General features: G+C 41.6%; 1 protein-coding gene and 1 long non-coding RNA gene across 5 annotated transcripts in view; one reads left to right on the top strand and one right to left on the bottom strand.

The window, feature by feature from the left end:
- The window catches only part of dab1b (DAB adaptor protein 1b), a 64,441-nt gene that overhangs the window by 15,834 nt on the left and 25,379 nt on the right, over nucleotides 1-23,228 (bottom strand). For all 4 annotated transcript variants that reach the window (XM_008433161.3, XM_017310093.2, XM_081597971.1 and 1 more), the window contains exons 3-6: nucleotides 10,596-10,735; nucleotides 4,877-4,975; nucleotides 748-879; nucleotides 181-300 (exon numbers count right to left, since the gene is read on the bottom strand). In XM_008433161.3, coding sequence (XP_008431383.1) covers nucleotides 181-300; nucleotides 748-879; nucleotides 4,877-4,975; nucleotides 10,596-10,735 — 491 coding nt within the window. The remainder of the gene's footprint in view (nucleotides 1-180; nucleotides 301-747; nucleotides 880-4,876; nucleotides 4,976-10,595; nucleotides 10,736-23,228) is intronic.
- On the top strand, nucleotides 888-4,652 carry LOC145547906 (uncharacterized). The gene is made up of 2 exons (XR_014084176.1): nucleotides 888-3,377; nucleotides 3,836-4,652. It is a non-coding gene; the product is annotated as an uncharacterized LOC145547906 (long non-coding RNA).

Genomic DNA, 23,228 nt, shown 5'->3' with positions numbered 1-23,228 from the left:
CATAGTTACACAATGACACAGGGTTGCTGTGATTTACTTAAATCACAGGCATCAACACTCGTATGATTAAAGTGAGAATAAATTTAATCAGTTCAGTTGATTATATGTAGATTTTTTGTGTATTATATGGATAATGCGTAGAAACATGATGTGGAGGAAAAGTGGAAATTGGAGCCTTACCTGGTAGACGGCCTGCTCACAGTGTTTGTCCTTCTGAGCCTTCTTCTCCATCTCCTCCCGCTGTTTGATGTCATAAATAAGCGTGAAGAGGTCGCGCAGGTCAAAAATCAGAGGTTCCGCCTGAAAGCATGGAATTTTTAAGATGGGTTTGTGAAAACATCCTAAAAGCTGAGAAACTCGTCTTGAAAGAATACAGTAAGTAAAACCTAAAACCTAAATAAAATACAAACGTTTCCCTTTTGCCTTGTTAAATGCACCAATGTTACGAATTACTCAAGTTTTCTTGTTTTATTCAGGACCATTCAAAAAGCGTATTTCTACTGATGATCCAATGATCCTCCAACTGAAGGTCTTTATTTGTAAAAAAAAAACAAAACAAAAAAACATTGAAAACCACGTCTTCCTCCGCTTTACAATCACGCACCACCGTGAGTTGGTTTGCGAGATCCTGATATAACACGTACACGTTTGTGGCGTAATCCGTAAAAAGCTGCATATTTTCACCCACGCTTTATTTTATACAAACTACACAAACTTTCACTTTTCGGTTTTGGCACCAGAACTTACAGACTGCGCCGTCTTGATGGCCACAAACCGGTGGTGGCCCTCCTTCCCGCAGACGTACCCAAAGGCCCGGTGGTCCCTGGTGTCCTTGGCGATGTAGCTGATCTCATGGACTGAGTGGTGATGCAGAAGCACCTGAACGACAGGAAGGCGGGGCGATCAACGCGGGTGACATCTTCTCCTGTTAAGAGGTTTGTATTCTGTCTTTTTAAAGCGTGACACAGAGCTGCGCTCTTTGTTGCCATCCAAAGTAGGTTAGACCCACTTTAAAACGTCTTTGCATGCTGTTGTACAGCCGAACAATTTGGCAGGGAAGAAACTTCCAAGTCTGTACTGCTACGGTGTTTGTGATATTGTAGCTTCCGCGGCATGGAACAGAGTTGCATAACCTGGTTGCGTAATGTTTGTGCTGCCGTGAAACATCAAATGCAAAATAGGTAAATGAGGGAGCAGAGGATATACTGAAAAGATAAAAAAAGAAAGAGAGAACACCTTCATACACAAAGGATAGTAATTCAGCTGCCACTAAGGCACACCCATCTGCTGCTGCTGCTGTTAGACGGGATGAGCTTAAGCACCGGGAGGAGCTTTCATTTCAACGTTTACCCGGGTTTTTCTTTTTTTGTGGGGGCCTGCTGCCAGTAATGCTCCAGATTAATGTTAAATACAAAACTAATACGACAAGTGCGCTTCCATACGCCACAGAATCATGTCGGCTTTACTGAAAGCATTTCCCTCTAAATGCTCGCTGACTGTACACCGTAGTGATCCCCCTCTCCCCGTTTCCACCTAAATAACCCACAGAGGCGTATTAAGCGCAGGGTTACTTAGCGCCGTGTAATCGGTAAATACAACGCGGCGCATTAGGGGGGGCCACGGCTTCTGAAACAACAGATGAGGCTGTCGGAACAGGGTGAGCTCTTGGGTCATGGCGGGAAGCTAAACACTCTTTTTTCATTTCGGGAGAAACAAAAAGTCAGACTGGAAAGAAGGAACAATTCGAGGCGAGGGCTTTTTTTCTTGGGGTGGTCGGGTGGGAGCCGGCAGCCGCAAGACAATCACTGTTGCTCAATTATCATTTTAGCACTAAAGACAGCTGAGGTGGAGCTATGTTGTAATTAGCATTAACAGCAATGATCATTAAGGGGTGGAACTGAGAGCTAATTAGCGGTTAGCGCTGATGAGCCAAGTGGGCCCATCTAGCCGGCACTGCGCCGCGGGACGGAGGGGAAAAACCTGAGTCCCTGGATCATCCTGTAATGAAACGGCGATCCTCCAAATCCACCTGGAGATGAGTGGACGTATTGTGAGGGATCTGCAAGGGGGTCCTGCAGCAGAAGCTAACCACACGAAGATGCAATACGAGGCTTACATGGTCCAAAATTTCATATTATTTTGGCCTTTCGGTGACGTATTTGAACCATGTCTTTTCCAAAGGGCAGTCCATAACACAACATAGCAGTTTAATGGTTTATAAAAGCAAAAATAAGGTGCAATAGGTTGAATTTGTTGGGTGGAAATAATGACAGGGTGTCTACCCAACCTTAAAAAGTCTGAAATTCATGTATTTAAAGCAATGTAGTTTCCCTTTGGGATCATAATAGTGTTCATGAATTTTAACTTGAAGGTCTTAAAATGTCTTAAATTAATTTAAATGCATGCAAGTTGGCCTAAAATACATTAATCACAGGTCTTACATCTTGTCATGGCAGAAATATATATATACCCTACTTTAATATTATGTAATATATACTAGTATAATATTTTCTGACAGGCTTAAGTTTGAGTCGCCCCCACATATGTTCTGTGTATTGAGATGAGTGAGGCCATCAGTAAGTAGCTGGTAAGCAAGCTAGCTTTTTAAAGTCCGTCATAGGTGCAAATTTATCGCCAATTTATCGTCTTTTGTACATAAAGGTCTCAAGACTGCTATGTCATCGCGATCTTAAAAAGTCTTAAATTTGAGTTGGTGAAGCCTGCAGAAACCCTGTGTGTTCAAATATACACTCTCACCAATACTAAGATAAATATTTTAGCAGAAATGAAAAACATCCTTGTACAATTATGGCTGAACGACTCCACTTCTGGGCAGGGATAGCAGAGCTCATCTAAATGTGTTGCTTCTGGCATGAACCTGCCTTTTAAACATCTTCAAAAAGGGTTTAAGTCTGGAGAAGGTCAATTAAAGTTTGTCTGGGCCATCCATTCAATAACCAACTTAAATGTGCATTTGGTGTCCAAGTCCTGTGAAAACACCCAACTGCATCAAAGTCTCACCTACGTTGTCAAGCTGAGAGAAACTGGTCACCATGTGTAATAAAAACCACTAACAACCAGAACAACCTGTACAATTCCAGTAGTCTGCCATCTACTGGAATACCAATCTAAATATCACATCTACATAGACGAGCCAACTCTCTTACGGAAAAATTTAATGGCTAAGCAAGTGTAACCCAAGTGAAATGTTGAGTTCCATTTTCTGGTTCGCTACTATTGCCCTCCAAAATCTCGCGATAGTTTGATTATATAACTGCAATTCTCGCGAGATTTACTAAGCAGCTAATTTGCTGGGTATATTAGCTGGAGTGAAAAGCATGGAGGATTAGAACGGGTTTGGGAGAGCAGAGCTGCAGGTCGGTTGAGTGTAACATTCTGTTTTTGTTTAATCTTGTATGATGCTGATAAAATTGTACCAACTTTAGGAATCTCCGGTTGTGAGCTGAGGGATAAGGGAAACAAAACCGATTGTATGCCTTATGAACTGCGGAATTGGTGAGTCATTTTATGAAGACTTAGCGTTCTCAATCCAGATGCTATATTGTGACTCTGAACAAACAAATTGGAGAACAATGAGATGCCATAAATATTAAAGTATTTGCCTAGCTTGATGTTTTTTTATATTGTTTGTTTTTTGTATGGAGCATAATTATTGACTTTTTATGAATAAGATGTATTTGGAAATGCATTGATTAGTAAACGATCATTAGGATTATTCATATTGCAATGAGTGCCGATCGTATTTTTTATTTGTGTGCACACTGGAATGTTTTGATTATATTTGAGACTGGTCCTGCTTTATTGTACAGGCCAGGTTCGATGGCGAGCTGAAGAATCAGGTTCAAGAGCCTAAAAGGATTTCACCTGTGGTGTGTTGAGATTTGGTTTCCCCACCAGGCTGGTGGGAGACATCCTGCAGCCCATGAACAAAACTGTTCCCACTCTGATCTGACTTTTGTCAGTATATGAACTACAGCAAGCCGTCTAAACAACTCACCTGATCCTGTTGAACCGCCCCAGTTCAGGGGGGGGGGGTTGTATGAACTGAATAGTGTGGCTTGTTGCTAGAACTGTGGAGCTGATTTGTTTTCTTTTGATTTGTTAATTTAATATTTCATTCTTTGTGTATTTCCTTTTTTTTAATATGGCCATTTGAATGTTTCTTTTCCTTTATTGTAATGTAAATAATTAATCACTGTGAATACAAGGCACTCACATCTGCAACTTCTAGTCTGTCTACTCCTTCCCGAGTCGTATCTAGACTTCTGAGAACTAGTCCATTGACCTTGTTGATCATAATCCATTTTTTTATTTAGAAATATAGTATACTGTTTGCACAGATGCTACACAAGATAAAGGTTGAGTTGTTTGGCCAAAGTGAGGCTTTCAAGCCTAAGAAGTTTGTGCCAGATGTTGACGGTCGTGTCATGCTGAGAGTCTAAATCAGTGACGCACCGACGCACCGTACTACGGGGATGGAATAAAAAGAGGAGGATTGGCTAAATGGACTTTCCGACTGCAAGACGATGTCTTTTTCCATTGAGCCACAGTCATCCTCAACTTCCTCTCCACGATAAACACCAACTTGTCATCAAGATCCTTAATGTTTAATAAACCAAATGTCAAACTGCCTTCTGAGTAACTTGAGAGTGCTTGATTTGAACTGTTATTGGGAGAATATTTAACGTTTTGGTCAATGCGCAGACCGAGACGTAACGGCGTTTCGGCCCGTCAGTCATCTAAGATGGCAGCCCAGGGAGGCAGCTGTTGTGAAGTGAGCCGTGCCCTCTGGACATCCTCACGCTGGCGGCAGCTGGCCGCATGCTCGCAGCCTCCGCGTTGATGCGCTACTCACCCCTGATCTTTCGCAGTAAATCTTGATCCCGCCGAATGAGACGGTCAAGAAGACCCTCTGCTTGTGCTCCCCCTTGGAACGCGCTGACGAAGCCATTCCCTGCAAGGAGCAGAAGGAAAAGCAGTGAAGGGAGAGGCAGCTAGCCTTGTTCAAAAGTGAGAGTGGGGCGACTTGTGACTGTGGGAGGTTCTCAAAAGATGGGATTCATGTGATGTGAAGGATTGGGGTTGGGTTGGCAGGAGATACGAAAGGGTGCGATAGGACAGGATGTTCTTTTATCTGCCTTTTTTATGAAGGTTCTCTCTCAGAGGGAATCTGACTTCAACTTGAGTGACGAATCACATTACCCCAACCTCTTGAAGTCGGTCTTCTGCGCTTTGACGTGATAAAAACACACAAGCACCATCTACTGACAATGAGGTTAGATTTGCTGACTGAATGGATAGCGCTGCTGCCCGAGCGGCTTGCCCCAGCAACTTCACACATTGTGCTGACTGAACAACCACTGCAGCCTTTGAAGTATGATTTTCCCATGGATCTGCAGCCGCACTCTCTATACCCCCTCCCCCCCCCTTTCTCCTACACTCTCGCGCCCCGATAAAGAAAACAATTAAAATTTCCACCGTGTTCCGTTTGATGCAACCTGTGAGCTTGACATGCCTTTCATTGAACAACGCCTGAGAGAAAAACGGTCGGGAGAAGAAAGGAAAAGCGGGGAGATGATAAGAGAAGAAAGACTTTGCCTTATGTGCAGAGGCTATGGCTGACAAAGCAGCAGGTTCGGTTTAGGGGTGAAAAATAAAAAAAGCTTGACCTTCTCTGTGCAGCAGAGCATTTCTACTTCCAAATTCCTCTTTGAAAGCTTTTCGAGTATTGTGGAAAATAAAAAATTGGAGGTTTTGACATTTGGATGAGTTGTGCTCCCAAATTTAACCAAATCCATAACAATTTTATTTATAAAGTACGTTTAAGAAGAACCTGTTGCTTAACATGCGGCTACAGATCACCAAGGTTTGGAGGAGTGTTCGCCTCCGTTTTCTTTTCAATAAAGCTCGGAAAATGCATGGCCACCCAAGCTTTGATGAGTCGAGGCACTTTAGGGAGAGATAAATGGCAAATGGGTTTTATATGGAGATACATCAAACAGTAATTTGTATAACAGTGGAAATAATGCAAGGATTTTTCTAGAATGAAGAAGATACAATGAAAAAAGGAGAGGAATGAGAACTGAGCCTTGAGGAACTCCACAGGATCGAGGCGCTCAGATGGCCTCAACGTTTTGTGACTGACTGACACAATGTGTGTGAACTGGAAGGACAATGATTAATAATTGTCAACACTTTTTACAAATAAAACCTAAAATACGTGATGTGCATTTGTATCCTTTTGTCTTTTGAGCTGATATCCCTAAATAAAACCCCGAAAAATAATTGAGTCTGAGCAGATAAAACTCAACACGCTCATTTCACAGAAGATTTAAATCAAAGCTGATGTATGTGTACCTGTTAGAACCTTAACCCAATGAAAGCCTGGACTAAAAATAATTTAGTCTCTAGATGTCCAGACTTGGTAGAGACAAACCGCAAAATTAAAAGAGGGCATTTATCGCATTGTTTATCATTTATCTTGATAAGTTTCTTATAAGAACTTTGATTTATCGTTGGCACAATAAATTCCAATTAATGATGTTTGAGACCCTCCAAAACCGTCCGTAATGTCAGCATTGTTATTTTGTTATTATTTTCCTCTACTTTGTTCAATGAGAGTATCACTAAACTTTTTTTTGTGTCTGGTCTCCTGAAGAAGTGTGTTATAAATGGGAATGTTTTTGAGAGCAATATTTGTGTTTTCGGGGCTGGAATTGCTCCAATCACAGCTCTACAGTTCCCAAAGAAATAATCAATAGTCACTTTTTGCTGTTATCACAATAGTACCACAAAATATTGTGATAAAACTTGGAGTCCGTGTCGCCCAACCCAACTCAAAAGGCAGCAAAAAGTGGTTCTGCAAACTACTGAATCCGGGTTGCTCAACATAAAAGCGCACCACACTTTTTAGATGTTTAATAGTAAAACCTTATAAACTCTATTTAAATTTTTTTAAATTCATTTCAGAAGGAATGAACGCTCTTGAACGCTCTTCTTTTGGGAAACTGGCGAGCTGGGGCGATATGATGCAGCAAGACAAACATAAAAACAAAAAAAAGAAGGAAGGATGGATGAATGGAGAGAGAAAGAGGTAGGTGGGCACAAGAGCTGAGGGGTGTTGTCAGTCAGCCATCGGCTTTTCCATTCTGTGTTTTAGTCCCAGTGGCACCGAGAGGCAGCTCAATACAGACCTGTTCCCTCCTCTATCCCCTGTCCAGATAATAGCAGGTCTGTATCGACCGCTCCATTGACTGTAACTGGCTTCTGGCTTGTGACTGCCGGAGTTATATGGAGGGCACTGCTGAAATGTCAGATCAAGGCAGCAAAAAGTTGTTTAATTGGACATATCCCCCGGGATGGGGTGTGGGTGAAGGTTTGTCTTCTGGCTGTGCTGCCTCTCCTTTGGGGCTTCCCACACATTTAAGCTCTAGAAAAGCCAATGGAGGGGGTACATAAAGAAGCCACGCATAAGAGCAAGAGCAATTTATCCAACCAGTCTCCTACAAAGAGGCTCATGTGCGGCTTTCCATAAATCCCTCCCCGCCTTCCTCCTTTAAGTAGTTTCAGTTTTTTTCCAATGAGAAATCATATTTTATTAATCAAGTCTCCTGCACGAATTAATTTAAGACCAAACTCAGAGCGGAGCTCAAATAAACAGACATTAAGAGATTAGTCTTTAGAGTCCAGCTCCAGCCCAAAGTTCTTTGAAATAATGCAGGTTTTATTGGAGGAGCTCAGCAGGATTCAATCAGGAGGTGAAAACAGGTGGTATTTAACATGTTTATTAGGTTTTTATGGTCAGTCAGCGTGAGGCCAGGACAACAGCACACCTATGGTGAACTTGACCACAGACTGTAAATCTCTGAGATGTTGGTGTCATTACTGCACTCAGTTACTTACATTGTCTAAGCTTATTTAAAATGAAGAAATGCATCCATCCCATAAATATCTGTTTCAAAAGTAAAACACTAGCTGCGTTTCCGTTAGCCATGAAATTGTACAAATTGAAATTACAAAAATAAATTTACTTAACAAGCCAATTTAAAAAAAATAAATAAATAAAACAACCTTGTGTTTTTTGATGAGTCTTTTTGCTAGGACGAGGTTGTTTTTCAATCATATCAAATTAGATTTATTTCGCAAAACTGCATTAGAAATTTTTATTTTATTTTTTTTTATATTAGCAGAACATAAATATTTTCGCAAATTTGTAATAGAAACGCAGCCAGCGAAACATTCCAGCAATATAAGCGAAGGCCAAAGTAATCCTTTTTCAAATTTTGCATTTTTTCCCCTCCTGTCAGAAAAGATTCTACAAAATTACATATCAAAGTTAAGATACTGACAGCTCATAACTGCACTCTTATTTATTTATTTTATGAACTATAGTTTTAACATTTTTTTATACAGGAGATGCTTTGTGTGTAATCTCAGTACTGTATTGTATTTTCTCGCCGGCCCTGGAGGCCGGTACCACCCGGTCCGTTCTGTATTGATTATTCCCAGATGAATGATGATATGATCACAGATGGCATCACCTCTGCAGGAGTGATCGACTCTACTTTAATATGCCATTCAACATATTTTAATCTGAGATTTTTATTTTTCGTTTTCATAAGCTTGTCAGTTATTACAGTATTTATATGCGTTCACAATCTGACTTTGACATCAGATCAGAGATTCTCCTTGCTTGTTTTATACCCAGTAATTAAATTTTTCTCAAACCAAAAGAAAATTGTTCGTCGGTTAATGGAGCCACCCTGCTGCCACGCAGAAAATATAAACATTCATGAGTGTAATTTTCAGACGCACAAAGAAATTGGTCGCTGACTGGAACTGGATGATTTTACACATGATCAGAGATCGGCCGGATGAAAGCTAAAAGCGCCGTCTTTTTCTAATCAGTAGACGCAAAACACACCTAGAGTCTAACAGACTGTGCTCTAACTGAGTCACTCTGTGTGGAAGTTGCTACCGAGGGAAGAGGGCTCGGTATGAACAAAGTGTTTAAGACGAATGCAGAAACACCACAAATGGTGTAAGAAACTTCTCGAAAGAAAACTGTATTCTGTATGGACATTCATTCTCCATTTGGTGACTCCAGTTTTATCCATCAACCAATGCTAACTTCATAAACTGTGATAATCCTGCTAATTATGCTCAACTCCAATATAAGGCACTAAAGAGAGTTTCACTGTCCTCTCATTTTGTCTACATTTTTGAAAATTGTGTTTCACAGCGGAGCTGTGTTCCACCACCTACTCTGTCTAGAAAAACGTGGCGTCGCCTTCTTGCGATATTTCTACAATGAGGCGTGAATAAATAATTCAGTAATTATGTCTTTCATTAGAGTGGTGCAATGACATTTTGCTCAATTTGTACATTTTTAAGTGCAGTTGAATGACAATATACTCAAAGTCTAAGTTAAAGTCAAACAACAATTTAACCCAACAGTAAATTTGAACTTTGTCCTGCTATCGTTCATTTTTTACATCTTAAAGTGTGCACAAAAGAGAGAACAGACAAGAAACTGGCCATAAAATCAACAATAAGTGCATATATAATTATTTCTATATCAATATTTATGTAACAAACAAGATACAAAATGCTATAGAACCATCTGGAACATGTCTTTGGTACTTTGTAGTGTATTTTCTTGAACCTGTTATTAGTTAGGTCAAGATGCTCCAAGTGAGTCACATGGTTAAAATCTGGCACAATCTCCTATAATAACTTTGAATTCATTTTCGGTGTGGCTTAGAAAAAGAAAAAAAAATGAATTATTTACACTGATAAACATGCGCTTCTTATATGTTTAAAGCAAATGCACAACCACTTGCACTGCTTCTTACCGTGGGGCTGGATTTGACCTGATTCACTTTGCAACAATCTGCAAAGAACACTAGCCTGCTATAACGTTATCTGGGTCATGTTATCGCAGTTCGCACATGTGCCACAAGTGGAGCAGCACGGACTTTGTTGTAAAAATAGCAGTCAGTGAGTGACACGAGAAAACACGGAGGAGACAGACTAATTGGGGGTAAGTTGGGGGGAGCTGGGGCTTCGGGGGTTACAGGGGGGGTGTGGGGGATTTTTCTACTTAAGTCATACACAGCTCAAAGCGTCTCAGGATGCAGAGCCAGTTTGCCTCGGAGGTCACAAAAAAATATTTGCGCGAATTAATGCGAAGGGCTTTGAGCTACGCTAAACTTAAAACAGCTAACTAGATGAGGACTGAAGTGGAGGAACGACACAGTTCGGTGCCAAGAGAACCTCAGTAGCTGTTTGTTTTTTGTTTTTTTATACTTCAAAGAAAACGAAGAATTGATATAGTTGGACCTTCCTGTGTTCCAGCAGGTCAGTCATACAGATTCAATGAGTCACACAGGAGAGGACAGCTCCCATGACTCACTCAAAAGACAATACAGTCATGCTCGAGCAAACCTTTTCCAAATCAGACCGAGATGATGAGAACCTCAATGACACACACGCACACACATAGATGAAAAGAGAGAGAGAGAGAGAGAGAGAGAGAGAGAGAGAGAGAGATAAACCCATGGAGAAGTTTTCACCTTCAGCTTCATCATGGAGTCCTGGCACAGCTTGTCCCCGCGCGCGGCTGTCACCTCATCAATCCCAATCAGCTTGGCCTTGTAGCGTACGCCATCTCCACGGAAACGCTTAATAAGCCCCGCCTCCGTGCGGTCCTGACCTGCAGTGAGAAGAAAAAAGAGGAAGAAAATCCCCAAGACAAAGATAAGAAAATGAAACTGAGGGGTGAATACTGGAAATTAGGATGTGTGAACTCACTTCAATTTTGACGACGTTTAGCATCACGCCACGTTGGCACAAGCATACGGTGTATATGGATGTGTGTGTGTGTGTGTGTGTGTGTGTGTGTATGTGTGCGTGTTCATTTGTATAAATATTTATGGAATAGGAAATGCAGAGTGAATAGCAAATTAAACGCGACGAGAGAAAAGACGAAGAGAAGATTGAAGCTGAAATTGGAATGAAGTTGGGCAAAGTGGGTGGACGAAATGGGAAAATGCCGGGAAACGCTGACAACACTATCGCGAGCTTTTATATCATTCAGTTAGGCATTCAAAAACAAACAAATAAAAAAAAAAACGCAGGCCGAGGGGGATTATGCTGGGGGTGTACTCACTCCTTTCTTGCACCCATGTCCCGTGGTTCCCATGGGTGCTATTGCTGGTGACAAACCAACCTGACTGGTTCCTATTGAGAGGAATTATCTCGGTCCAGCGCTCACCCACAATCCGCCGTAGCCCTCCCCACGAGACGGATGCCGGGTGGCGGCGGTAGGAAGGGGAGGGCTGTCACGAGTGTGTGGCTGGATGGCCTCAGGCTTTCCACTAACATCCTCTCCACCTCAGCGCTGAATATTCCGTCTCCGCAGCCGTCCTGACATCTCCTTGACACCGACACCTTTTTTCTCATTTTGTCACCGCGCAGTCTGCCGACGCGCCGTTTTGATTACATGTGGAGGCGAGCCTTGGGCGCTATCTCGCACGTCAAAAATGTATACCAACCCCTCATAGCCTTGTTCGGGAGAAGTGGGGTAAAAAAAAACAGGGAGACGGCAGAATTTCAAATCAAGGATACCAGCAGCACCTCAGAGAATTTTAACAGTTTAGGGCCTCTTCCTCTCTCAAAATCTAGGTCACGAGATCATCCTGTACATCAGTTAGCAGCACCCTTAAAGAGGTTTGCTAATCCATGCACATGAAGTTGACAAGGTAGAACATCCTCAGCAGCAACTCTCGGGCTCCGCTCCAAGACTGCGATACAGCAAAATGAGCTTATTCCACCCAAAACTGACTTTATTATCAATTATGTCGCATCAAACCGTTGGGAATTTCTTCTTCCAAGCCACACATTTTAAAAAAGGAAAATCAGAAAATAGCACGGAACAAATTAAAGGACTCTCGTGTAAAATGGAGGAAGAAAAAAAAAAAAGTTCAAATGCAAGTGCACGTCGTGGATATGCAATCCTCTCACTTATTCATGAGACCACAATCCTCAACAGATGGGGGAGGGTTTGATGATGGCTCAGTCATTACGGTCTCTTAAGTGAACGTCGAATCTGGGTCTGATTCAGAGTCACTCCTCTGTTCCGTACTCATCCAGCGGATCAATGCTGACTGCTGCTGTTTGTCCTTTCTTCCACCTCATAAAAAATAAAAAAACCTCTCTGTCTTATCTGAGCGAAAGTTCTCAGCTCAGAGCTGTTTCTGTGCCAAAATTATCTTCTGGAATTCTGACCCAAAGGTTTTAGCTTGGCTATTTTGAAACAGGAACACGAATAAGGTCTTGGTAAGGAAGGCCTGTATGTTTTCTTTGGGAGAAGATGCATCTGTCTTGGACTTCTAGTGTAGACGTGCTGGGAATACAGAGAGTCGAGATCACATCTGGAACACAATTAGTACTTTTTTCAAATTACCTTCACTCTTACTGTCAAGAGTCTTGGAAGATTTCCATATGGTGGTTTCATCAATTTTGTAAAGTAACATCCATCTTTTGCCTGTTTGGTACAGAAATCAGTGCATTATAAGCCTGGCGGGCCACCAGGCTTTACTTGCCCACCACCAGGCTAAGCATAGTTTACTTTAAATATACCAGTTTAAAAAAACAACTTTTTATACTCCAGTAGCAGTGACAGCATTGATGGAGGTCTACAGTTGATGTGATGGACTGGGCGTAAGGTGGTGTGCACCAATTGCGTCATCCTTCCTACCCGTTGACCTCACACGCTATTATTTCCAAATTCGGATCCTTGCTCATACACCTACAAATTTTGGTAACTTTTAACTTTTCTTTTTTTTAACACAAACACAGAGGGCTCCCACAGAGGAGTGGCTTAGCATCCCTAGCACTGGACCTAGCAACTTTTCTATGGGATATCGTGAGGAATATTTTGTTCGCATCTCCTGACTGATACCTTTTAATGGTTACATTATCGTTATCTTTTGTAACCGCTCTGGAAACTATGGCATTAGGTAGTAGAGGATGCAAATTTCAAGCAATACTGAACCAAATGTCCAAAGTTTATCTCTGGTTCAACAAATTCACCAGAAATGGTGACAGGTGTAAACTTAATAAACCCGAATGCTGGAGTTCAATCTAAAGGCCTTTCAAGAAAGTATTATTTACAGAGTGTCCACACTTGCAGCGTCGCTACAGCAGCTTTTTTTTTATTATTCTTTGACTTTTTCTCCCTGTACAGATTTTTTTCCCCCCAGTTGAATTGTACTGGTCATGTGTTGCATCAATCATGGGAGAGGTTTGGAAATTATTTATCAAGATCTCAAATCCTGGAATTTTAACAATTTTGAGACTGGCGGTACGTCGAGCCTCCATCGTACACGGAGCAGCCCTAGTCAGACGCCAACGTTCAGGATCCATCGACAGACTGATTAAGAAGAAGAGCAGGAGGTGCCCGGGAGACGTTTCTTCTGAAAGGATCGCTGTTGTTCAAACCAACCCTCCTGCTGTATCTACAGTCTATTCACATGGCGTTGTGCGCTCTCTCGCCTGATCTTCCTGACTCACTCGCTCTGTAATGTAATGCAAAATGCATGCTGCTCCACTTGCATTTTAAACACAATCGGCCCAATTCAGCGCCACTCTCTCAAGATGAGCTCCAACCAGATGCTCCGTGCCATTTTGTTTCTTTACATGCAAGCGTGCCTTTTATTCATTCCACCCTCCATCCGCCAAATGATACTTCTGGAGAGATTTTGAGGTTAACGCACAGATAGATGCTCATAAAAAAAAAAAAAAAAAAAAAGCATGGATTGCACAGGGAACGAGCGTCTCAAGTCGGCGCATGGCGTAACTCGTGTGCTACGTGCTCCGGGTTCAGATCGAGAGGAGCGAGCGTGCTGTATTTTGAAAACTAAAGAGCTGAGGGGCATGCTGTTTCATGTTGTTGCACTCTGTCAGATCGAAGAGGTGAGGAGAAGGTGTGTGTTTGTGTGTGAGCGCTCGTGAAGGGAGGTGACACACACACACACACACATATATATATATATATATTCTTCGGGCTTTCTGGAAGGCCAGAGCTGAATGGCCCTCACAATGATTTTGCTCGTGACGAAAGAGACTGGAGATTTGTCTGACAAAGAGTGGCCTGCTGCATGCAACGCCGCACACCGGCGGTCAGAGTCCTGCTGTTCTGATGTGCATGCACAGGGCAAAAGTATTCATACCCCATCTTTTCTCGGTTTCTTTTTTTTTTTTTACATCCATACCAATGCAAACCGAAACGTCAGTGCATTTTATTGGGATTCTGTGTGACACACCACAAAAGAGGATTTTTAAAAGTGTGAGGTGAATTTTTTTGTCACTTTATTTGTTTTTCTATGTTGAGGAACGTCTCTCCCGGTTTGGGATTTCTAGGCACCGACATCTTCGCCCGTTGTTTTTACAATATGTTATAAACTCAGTGAAACTGGAAGGAAAACATCTCTGAACAGCAAATTTTTAAGTCATATCTCAGATTTTCAATTCAGTCCAAGATCTGAACTTTGACTGGGCCATTCTAACACATGAATAAGATTTAATTAAAGCTCTGGCTGTATGATCAGGGTCCTGCTCTGCCTTAGTGACAGGAAGTCCGGCTCTTTTCAGAGAAGAACAAGAAATAGTTATCCTTAGTATTTCATGGCTAATTTGTGATTTCACATCTATTTTATATTGTCACGTCAATGCATTTGGTTCAGTAATACAATATTGAAGGCAAAAGTATATTTTGTATTCTACGTTCTCTACATTGTGTCCTATGTCATACTTCAGATAAACAAATATCCAGACCCCCAGATTCAAAGATTGAGGTCAAAACTAATTAGTCTTTACATAAAATCTATGTGTAATATGTATAGACTTTGCACTTATGTTTTCATGACATTGTAGGCCGTAGCATTCATTGCAATAGACATTATAAAAAATATAAAAACACGAGTTTGGAAAAAAAATAACTTTTTCCCTTCAAAGAAGAGTAAAAATTAGTTTAGTCAATAATTTATTTTTTTTGGCTCACTAAAAATCAGGTTTGAAGTAAAATGACAGATGTGCAGCAACATTTAGTTAGTTAGCTCAGATGTGCCATGTACTCATGGACATTAATTATTGAGGTTGTCCTGTTGCAAAACAGTTGGTGGCAATGTTGCCTTTCAGCAAGGTCCTGGGTTCAAATTCCAGCCTGCATGTAGTTTGAATGTTCTCCTGGTGGATGTGTGGGCTCGCTCTGGCTTCCTCAGTTTAAAAATATGACTGTCAGGTCAGCTAATCTCTCCAACTTGCATATGCCCTGCTTTTGGCCAGTGACCATTGGACAAAAGGCACCAGCCAACCAGCAATCCTTTAAGGATAAGACTGTACAGACGATGGATGGATGGTTAGTTCTGACATCCAATTCTCCCACCTGAAGTCTGTAGAGTTACCATGGTATTCTTTGGTCTTTGTGATGCTTTTTGTTTCACTAAAGTTCTCTAACAAGCCTCTGATATCTTAGATATAGTTGGATTTACACAGGAGGACGATATTCTGAATAGTTGAGTCCTGAAGGTTTGTTTAGATTTCATCTGTTGGTATCAGAACGCCAAAAGCTAAGTACGAACTATTTTAGATTGGTATTCATGAAAAAGATTTGAAAGACGACACATCATAATCCATTTGTTACATAATCGCACGCTATATTTTGTTGGATTCCAACAAACAAATCCCAATGAAAAACATTGACGTTTGTAGTTGTCAGGTGGGGGAAAAAAGCCCCAATCCCAACTCTTGCTTAGCTGAAGTTCCTCTTGCCCTCATGTCTTAAGACGATGACAGAAACTGGAACATGATGAACTAAAGTTTTCAAAAATGCAGCTCAAGACAACAGGATGTCAGAGGGTTTCAAATGAAACATTGTCATCCCCTACCTGACACCGAAGCTGCGCTCCAGGACCACAGAGGGAACATTTACTGTTCGCCATGCTCCGTACCGTTTCAGAGCCAGTCTCTGAATGGGTTTCCTTGTCACAGTAGAACGGGGACAGCGAAGGCACAGATGGTAACAGATGGAGAGTCAGAAGTGCCCCTCCAGATATAAGGACTTGGCAACAGGGACGTTTTTGTTGGGGATGCAAGCATCGAGGCAGGTTAACCTCGGAACCTTTCTGAGAGCGTCTCATGGTGTACGCGCCGCCCCCTCCCTCCCCTCCCATCTGGCAGGACGCACCGCACACCATCCTGTTTTAATTCATCACCACGAAAGCTGCGACGGTTACAATTATTTCCCGTATCTCAGCACAGAAGATTTCATGTTTTATGAAAGAAGAAGGAAAAAAAAACAGAGAAAAGCAACACAAGGTAAGCCCTATCGGAGCAGATGCCTATAAGACGCGGTAAAGAAAACGAATATCCGAGAATAGAAAATCTGTCCCCACCATCTGCCTCCTCCATGTGCACAGCATAACTCTCGTAGGCCTCAGCAAACACACGCAAACGCATTTGCTGACACTAACAGCAGCTGATGTTCCCTCATTCAACCGCGCCGACGACGTTAAAAATGAAGCACAGTATCGAAGTTCTTGTGTACCCAGAGGTGGTGGAAGAAGTTCTGGGTTTCTAAAGGTGAGAACAACAAGTAAATTCTCTTCGGAGTCGATAGGTCACCGACTGCCAGCTGAGTACCGTGCTCTGTGCTGACGGGTGTTGGTCGAGAGCGGGCTTTGGATAAGAGCGCCACAAGGCTGTTATTTTACCTGAATAAATGGCACGTAGTGAAGGAAATAGCTGTTATGGATGTTTTGTTCATGTGTGGGGAAACTGGTGCTCCGTGTCTGTTACAGCCGTGACCTTTCCACTTGAAACGCCTACAGGAAGGAACATCTTACCTACATTCAGGCAAGCTCTGATAGAAAAGTAAAGCTGCTCAGAAATCAATAACAAAGCGTTCACATCAGCTTCTGTGACTTTTGGAGCAGGTCAGGCGTTTCACTTTGCTCCAGGTGTTACAGTTGAAAAGGTTTCAAGGTTAAAATTTAAATAAATATCAATACATATTTAAATACTAAAGGCACAGTGAAGTAAAGATAAAGAAAAAAACATTTTCATTCTTGAAGAGAACATGCAAAGTTTTTATGGAAAGGCACTAAACTCAGTTAAATCCAGCCATATTTTTTGTTTCAGTTTTCAATTTCCCTGCCGTTATAGAACACCAGGTTTGGTCTCATTTTTACAGTATTTGTCTGTTTTTATACAGTCTTGTTGTGAATAGGGCACATGTACTGGGATCAAGGACGTGGAATTACCAATGTCCTGCTGCATTTGACGTCACCGTCTCATTTTATTTATTTAATTATTCCAGTTTAGATGTCAGTTTTGTTCACGATTTATCCCCAGGTGAATGATTCTGTTGCTGTGGAGCTCATGGAGGAAAATATTTCAACAGCCACAAAAATAATCCATCACCACCTGGCTTATCTGGTGACCAAATTATGGATGCAAGAGTTGACGAGGCGTTTCATTTTCTTGTTTCACAAGAAAATGTAACAGAAAGTCATGAGAGAGGTGAAAAACTCAGAGGCTGCAGTGCTATCATATCAAACCCTATCTAACATGCAGGACGCCGTAAGACGAGAAGCTGCAGCATCCTCCAGCAGTTAGTTGTCTGAAAAACAACATGCCCTGAGCATCTCCTTCTGCCAAAGTTTGCACTTTTCAAAAGCAACACATATAAAGTTACTAATTCCAACTTGGACAGATTGCCATCGTAAATCTTTGAGCAAAAGTACCGCGTTGGTAATTTAGACATTACACTGACACATTCGTTGTCACTGGACTGACAGAGGAGAGCAAAGCAGGTGTGAACGGCGCTTTTATTGCACGATAAATGACTAGTGAATTAATCTGCCCTCTCCTTTTTGCGGTCTCAGCAATCAGAAATGCACCTACAAAGTCCAGGAGAAGTCGACGGGGCGTGATCAAAGCGTGGATGGCACAAGCCCGTCCTTACACAGCAGATCGGCTTGAAAATGACCATCATTCCTGAGGTCCATCTGGATTTTCATCGCATTCTACCTCTGTACCAAAAAGAGATGGTTCATGATGCGGTGCTGCTGAAAGTTTGGAAGCAGTTCACATCTGAGCAAAGTAAATAGGAGTCTGAGGCAAATGGCTATTGCTTCAGAGAGGACAAATCAGCTCCATCATGTTGACACCGGCTTGTCTACCGCATGTAACCCATGACCTGCTAACAACCTTTTAAAAGAATCCCACTTTATAAGTTCTGAACGCTTGCTTTAAGAGCAGAGCAGCAGAACACGAAGAAGGCGGACAATCCCAACTTCAGCAGACAACGTTAAAAAAAAAACACAGGCTTTCATCTGACATGCTGCCTCAGTGTCTGGTCAGCTTGTTATCTCCGTCTTCCTCTGGTTTGTTCTTTTTTTTTTTTTTTGAAACATTTCTTGTGCACAGATTACAGTCGGAGAGCAACAGTTGCTATGGTGATAGTAAAGTCACACATGAAAGGAAGTTCTACGGACGTGCGGACCGACGCTTTAGCTTTTACAGAGCAGACGTGGCCGCCGTGCGTCCCCGCTGCGAGAGAGCGTGTCCAGCATCGCGTTAATGTTCCGCGCTCATCTCAGGCCCATTAGAATTGCATGAGAAGTAAAGAGAGGGAGGCGGAGGTGGGGGGGGGGGGGGGGGTAAAGCAGCACATGATGCATTAGAGGATCCGGCTGGAATCTATATTTAGCCATTAGCTGGAAACGCTATGAACAACAAAGCTAACGTTAAATCCATCAGCTATCAGGACTGGGTAATTACTCACTGCTGAGAAGTATGCTACTCTGTCCTAGCCTCTTTAAGGACGCTTTGTCATGGACGGCTAAGCAAGGATTTTCTATTTCTTGGTGGGATGCCACTGTTATTATTTGTGTTGGATGGAAACTGAATAACATTTACACCCCACAGCTGGGTTATTTTTCCTTCCCCTAATCTCTACATCATGTCTGTCACTGATGATTTCAGTAGAGATGCACCAATCCAATATTAATGTCTGTGTCGGACCGATGTTGGAAAAAAAAAATTTGGATTTCTGACCTACGTATTGAAAGTATTGATAACTGGTTTCGAGCATAAAGAAAATCCAGTTGTCAACTGGATTTGATAACTGAATTTGCAGTTATCAAATCCAGTTATCAAATCTGGATCTGATTTGATAACTGGATCAGTATTGATACTGAATACTGATTTCAATATCAATCAGTATTCGGATTGATACTGAAACATGGTGTCCATGTTTCAGTATCAATCTGCAGGTTTGTTGCTGTCCCTGGTCAAGATGTGTTAATAGTCATTGGTTTTACTACAATAGCAACACACACTAAAAACAGAGCGCATTGTTTCGTGGTAAAAAAATAAATCACATGTTCTCAAAATTATTGCTATGCTTAAAAGTACCTTTAAAACAAATTTGACAACAAGTTTTTTTTTAGTTAAATTTGACATTTTAATTAGTAGGGTTAGGGTTTCACTAGATTGGCTAGAAATGTGACATAAACTTTTACCAAGACGTTTACCTGCTTGCTTCTTGTCCATAATCCATATCTCATATGATAAGAAGCTTAAAAAGTAAAGTTTACTGCTGCAGAAAAAAAGACAAACCTTGGGGTTACCACAGCAACCATTTAAAGCCAATAAAACTCTACGTCGCAGTAAACTTTGCTAAACCATCCTGGGAGGATTCAATCAGATACGATTAGTATTGATGTTTTAAACAGCTAACCCTTCAGATTATGTGGAAACCTCCTCATGCCCAAGCACGGTGGAGGATCTGTGATGCTTTGGGATTGTTTCACATTTCAACACCCTGTGATTCTTGTTAAAGTCTATGGCATCAGCGGTATCATGTCACAGCAACTAATTTTTGCTGGACGATAAATCGTCCCAGTAATTATCGCGATAAATGATAATATTGATGTTTTGAGACCATTTTCAAGTAATAGATTGGTGTAGAGTGATTTAAAACCTTTGGCCAAATCAATAATAGCATATGTTACCATAATTGACACTCTTCTATATCCATCACAGCCTCCAGACCTAAACAGTGTATAAAAGCTGTGGCTCTAGCTGAAGACCATGGATCAAAAGAGTTATCGGGTCTCCAGTCCAGAGAGAAGGTACAAAAAGGTCAAGGGTGAAACTCTCTATATGTTCCAACCTGTTCACATGAAACGGTAGAAAAATGCTGCCTTAAAAGGCTGGAGGAGCTCTACAAGACATCTCCATAAAGGGAACCAATTATTGTGCAACCATCTGAATTTGTTAAAATAGTAATTTTTTTTTTTTACATATCTTCATTGCGAAATTGTTCACATTTTTGTAAGTTTACAGAATTTTACGTCTTTCGCCTGCTGCATTTGGGGCCAAATTTCGTCACAACATGACAAATATATTACTTGAAAATGGTCTCAAAACATCAACATTATCGTTTATTGCGATAATTCCATGGGACAATTTATCATCCAGCAAAATTTGTTATTGTGACGGGATTATTGCTGTTAATGGTAAAAAAAAAAGATAACACTTTTCTGTGGCTTTTACACATTTAGACAATAGATGAGTCTAAATGTCACAATCTTTACTTTCTGTCTTTTGAACAGAAGAACAACAGGGCCCAACAACACTGAAGCTTCTATAATTCCTATAATATTTTACATGAAGAAAACAAAAGCTTGCTTCCCAATGACTCAGCATGTACAGAAAGAGAACAAGTCACACACTCTGAGACAAACCTGCAGACAAAGCCACACAGCAAACTGGGACATGAGTTGTTAAAGACATTACTACCTTTCTATGGCTTTCCAACAACTCTCAACCACTTAGCAATTTTCTTCTGTCAGCAGTTCAACGTTTTGAAGTTTTGGGAGTATACTCTCACAATTTTATTTTATTTTTTTAGATTGCTGCCTTTATTTGAAGAGACTAGCCTTGAGAGTTGTCATGAGGACGGGGAAGTCAGAAAGCATTAAGATGCACATTTACCTCAGGTTGGTTTTGGCTTCGTTCTCGACACATTTAGACAAGAGCAGAAACGAAACTTAGTACATCACAGCAGTCTGCAGTTTTCAGTGATGACTTCATATTAAAGGGGAAAAGCTATCCAAACCAATCTGACCGTAACTGAACAAGTAATTGCCCCCTAAGCCCGATAGCTGATTGTTTCATCCCTGACAGCTGCCACCAACCGTTTGTGATTAACTAGCCACGGATTTTGTCCACTTGTTTTCACAGATGTGTTTTAATTCAGCCACACTGGTGGGTTTTAAAGCATTTTAAAGCGTTTAAGGTCACGCCGCAGCATCTCCGTCCGATTCAATCAGAGGTAAGGTTACTGGAGTCCTTTGCGCCGCTGCATGACCTCATTTGCACTCAAGGTCAAGGTCAAAAACTAACATCCAGACATTTTTCATCTGGCTTTTCTGGTACAGCACAAAACCCACGAGCACAGCGAGCGGTCCGAACCAGGAAAAGCTGCAGTCTGGTTCTGTTTAAGTGTCTCCTTGATTCTGCACATGGCAGTAATCAGGCCTGGGTGTTATAAATGAAACTGATTAATTACGGTTTATTCATTACTAAACAAGAAGGGTGGTGTATTTTTAAACAGATAGATTTCCCGCCACTTGGTTTAAACATACGTTCGATGTAGTAGAGGGACTCGATTAAATTTTTTTTAATAGAGCTAATAATTGCAGGGTCTGTAATTAATCACATTTTAATCAAAAACTACGTATCAACATAATAAGAAACATTTTCAATTCAAACACCCATTTTACTGCTAAATTATCTAATAATAATAAAGAAATAATAAATAATAAATTATCTAATAAATATAGGAGTTTCTTGTTTTTAATCCATTATTTAGGTTATTCAACTATCAGATTGATGCAAAGTGCTATTCTACAGATTTCAAGTGATTATTCATGGAACCTCTTTTAAAAAATCCTTTAGAAATGTGAACTTAGGACGCTAACGTTAGCGTCGGGGGCATCCGCAACAAGTTTAGCATTGAAATCCTTTTCTGGGCCTGAACTTGTTGTTTTAGCACAGATTGAAAACAACAATAGTTTGTTCCAGGGTCCCATCAGGTTGTTTTTAGCTGACCAAGAGAAATGTCGTCCATCGCTCGTGCGTCAGATTTACAGAAACGAGAGTATACAAATTGTCTGGCTGGAATCTTTTTATGTAAAAAAAAAATCAATCAATTTTTCAAATTCTAATGAGTTAAAATCTATGCAAGCAACCAAAACTGACATGTTAACATCCTGGCTGTAGAAAAGTGAAAAAAAGACAAAACGATATAAGAGGCAAACACTTTTTCACACCACTGTACGTTCCATATGCCAGATTTCATAGCGTCCTTCACCTAAAAGACATCTGGAATCACCAAGCGGCTGAACCCACATATCCATCTGCATACATATATTCTGCATGCAGACTCAATTCTACTTCATATAGATCTAAATCACCTCTTCAGTGCTTGTGACAGTTCCTGGAGCGCGCGATTAACATGTTAAAGCCAGAGGCTGATACTCTGTGCAGAAAGTCTCCGTTTCCTGAGCCGTCTGGCGGACGCTCCCCCTCGCCCCCCTTCACCCCTCCCCACCTCTCCACTTAACTCAAATCGATGGGCCCTCCTCCAGCCGAGCCATTTATCAGAGCGATCCGACAGAACTTGTGAAACAGCCACCGAGGACTTGGCCCCCGCGACCTTGTTACTGCAAACTCACAGTAGCCGAAACCCACTGAACTACTAGCTGCAGCGGCTTTGTTTCGTGGATGGAGAGGCGAGGGGGAAAGACTGCAGGATGAAGAAGTGGAAGGCAAACGCTGAAGCTCCTGCTGGTTCAGTCGACCTCAAAGACGATCCCGCTCTCTGTAGCGCTCTGCATCTTCCTACTCAAAGCCAATCCAATCCCGGTTCAAGCTTTCAGCGCACGGAGGATGCCTCTTCCAATCAGATCACTTATGCCGTTCGCCGCGGCGACATGGTGTGAATTACCCTGTCCGTGACACCTGAATCACTGTGCCGCCGAACCCTGGGGCTACGTGGGGATGGCTGTTACTACATCTGGATCCCCGAGATGAGACACGAAGGCTCTCAGTGGACCTGGCTGAGTGGCGGC

The sequence above is a fragment of the Poecilia reticulata genome, chromosome 17 (genome assembly GCF_904066995.2).
Source record: "Poecilia reticulata chromosome 17, P_reticulata-male-v2, whole genome shotgun sequence".
Lineage (NCBI taxonomy): Eukaryota > Metazoa > Chordata > Actinopteri > Cyprinodontiformes > Poeciliidae > Poecilia > Poecilia reticulata.
The sequence above is the reverse complement of the archived record's forward strand: the minus strand, read 5'-3'. Positions and strand labels throughout refer to the sequence as shown.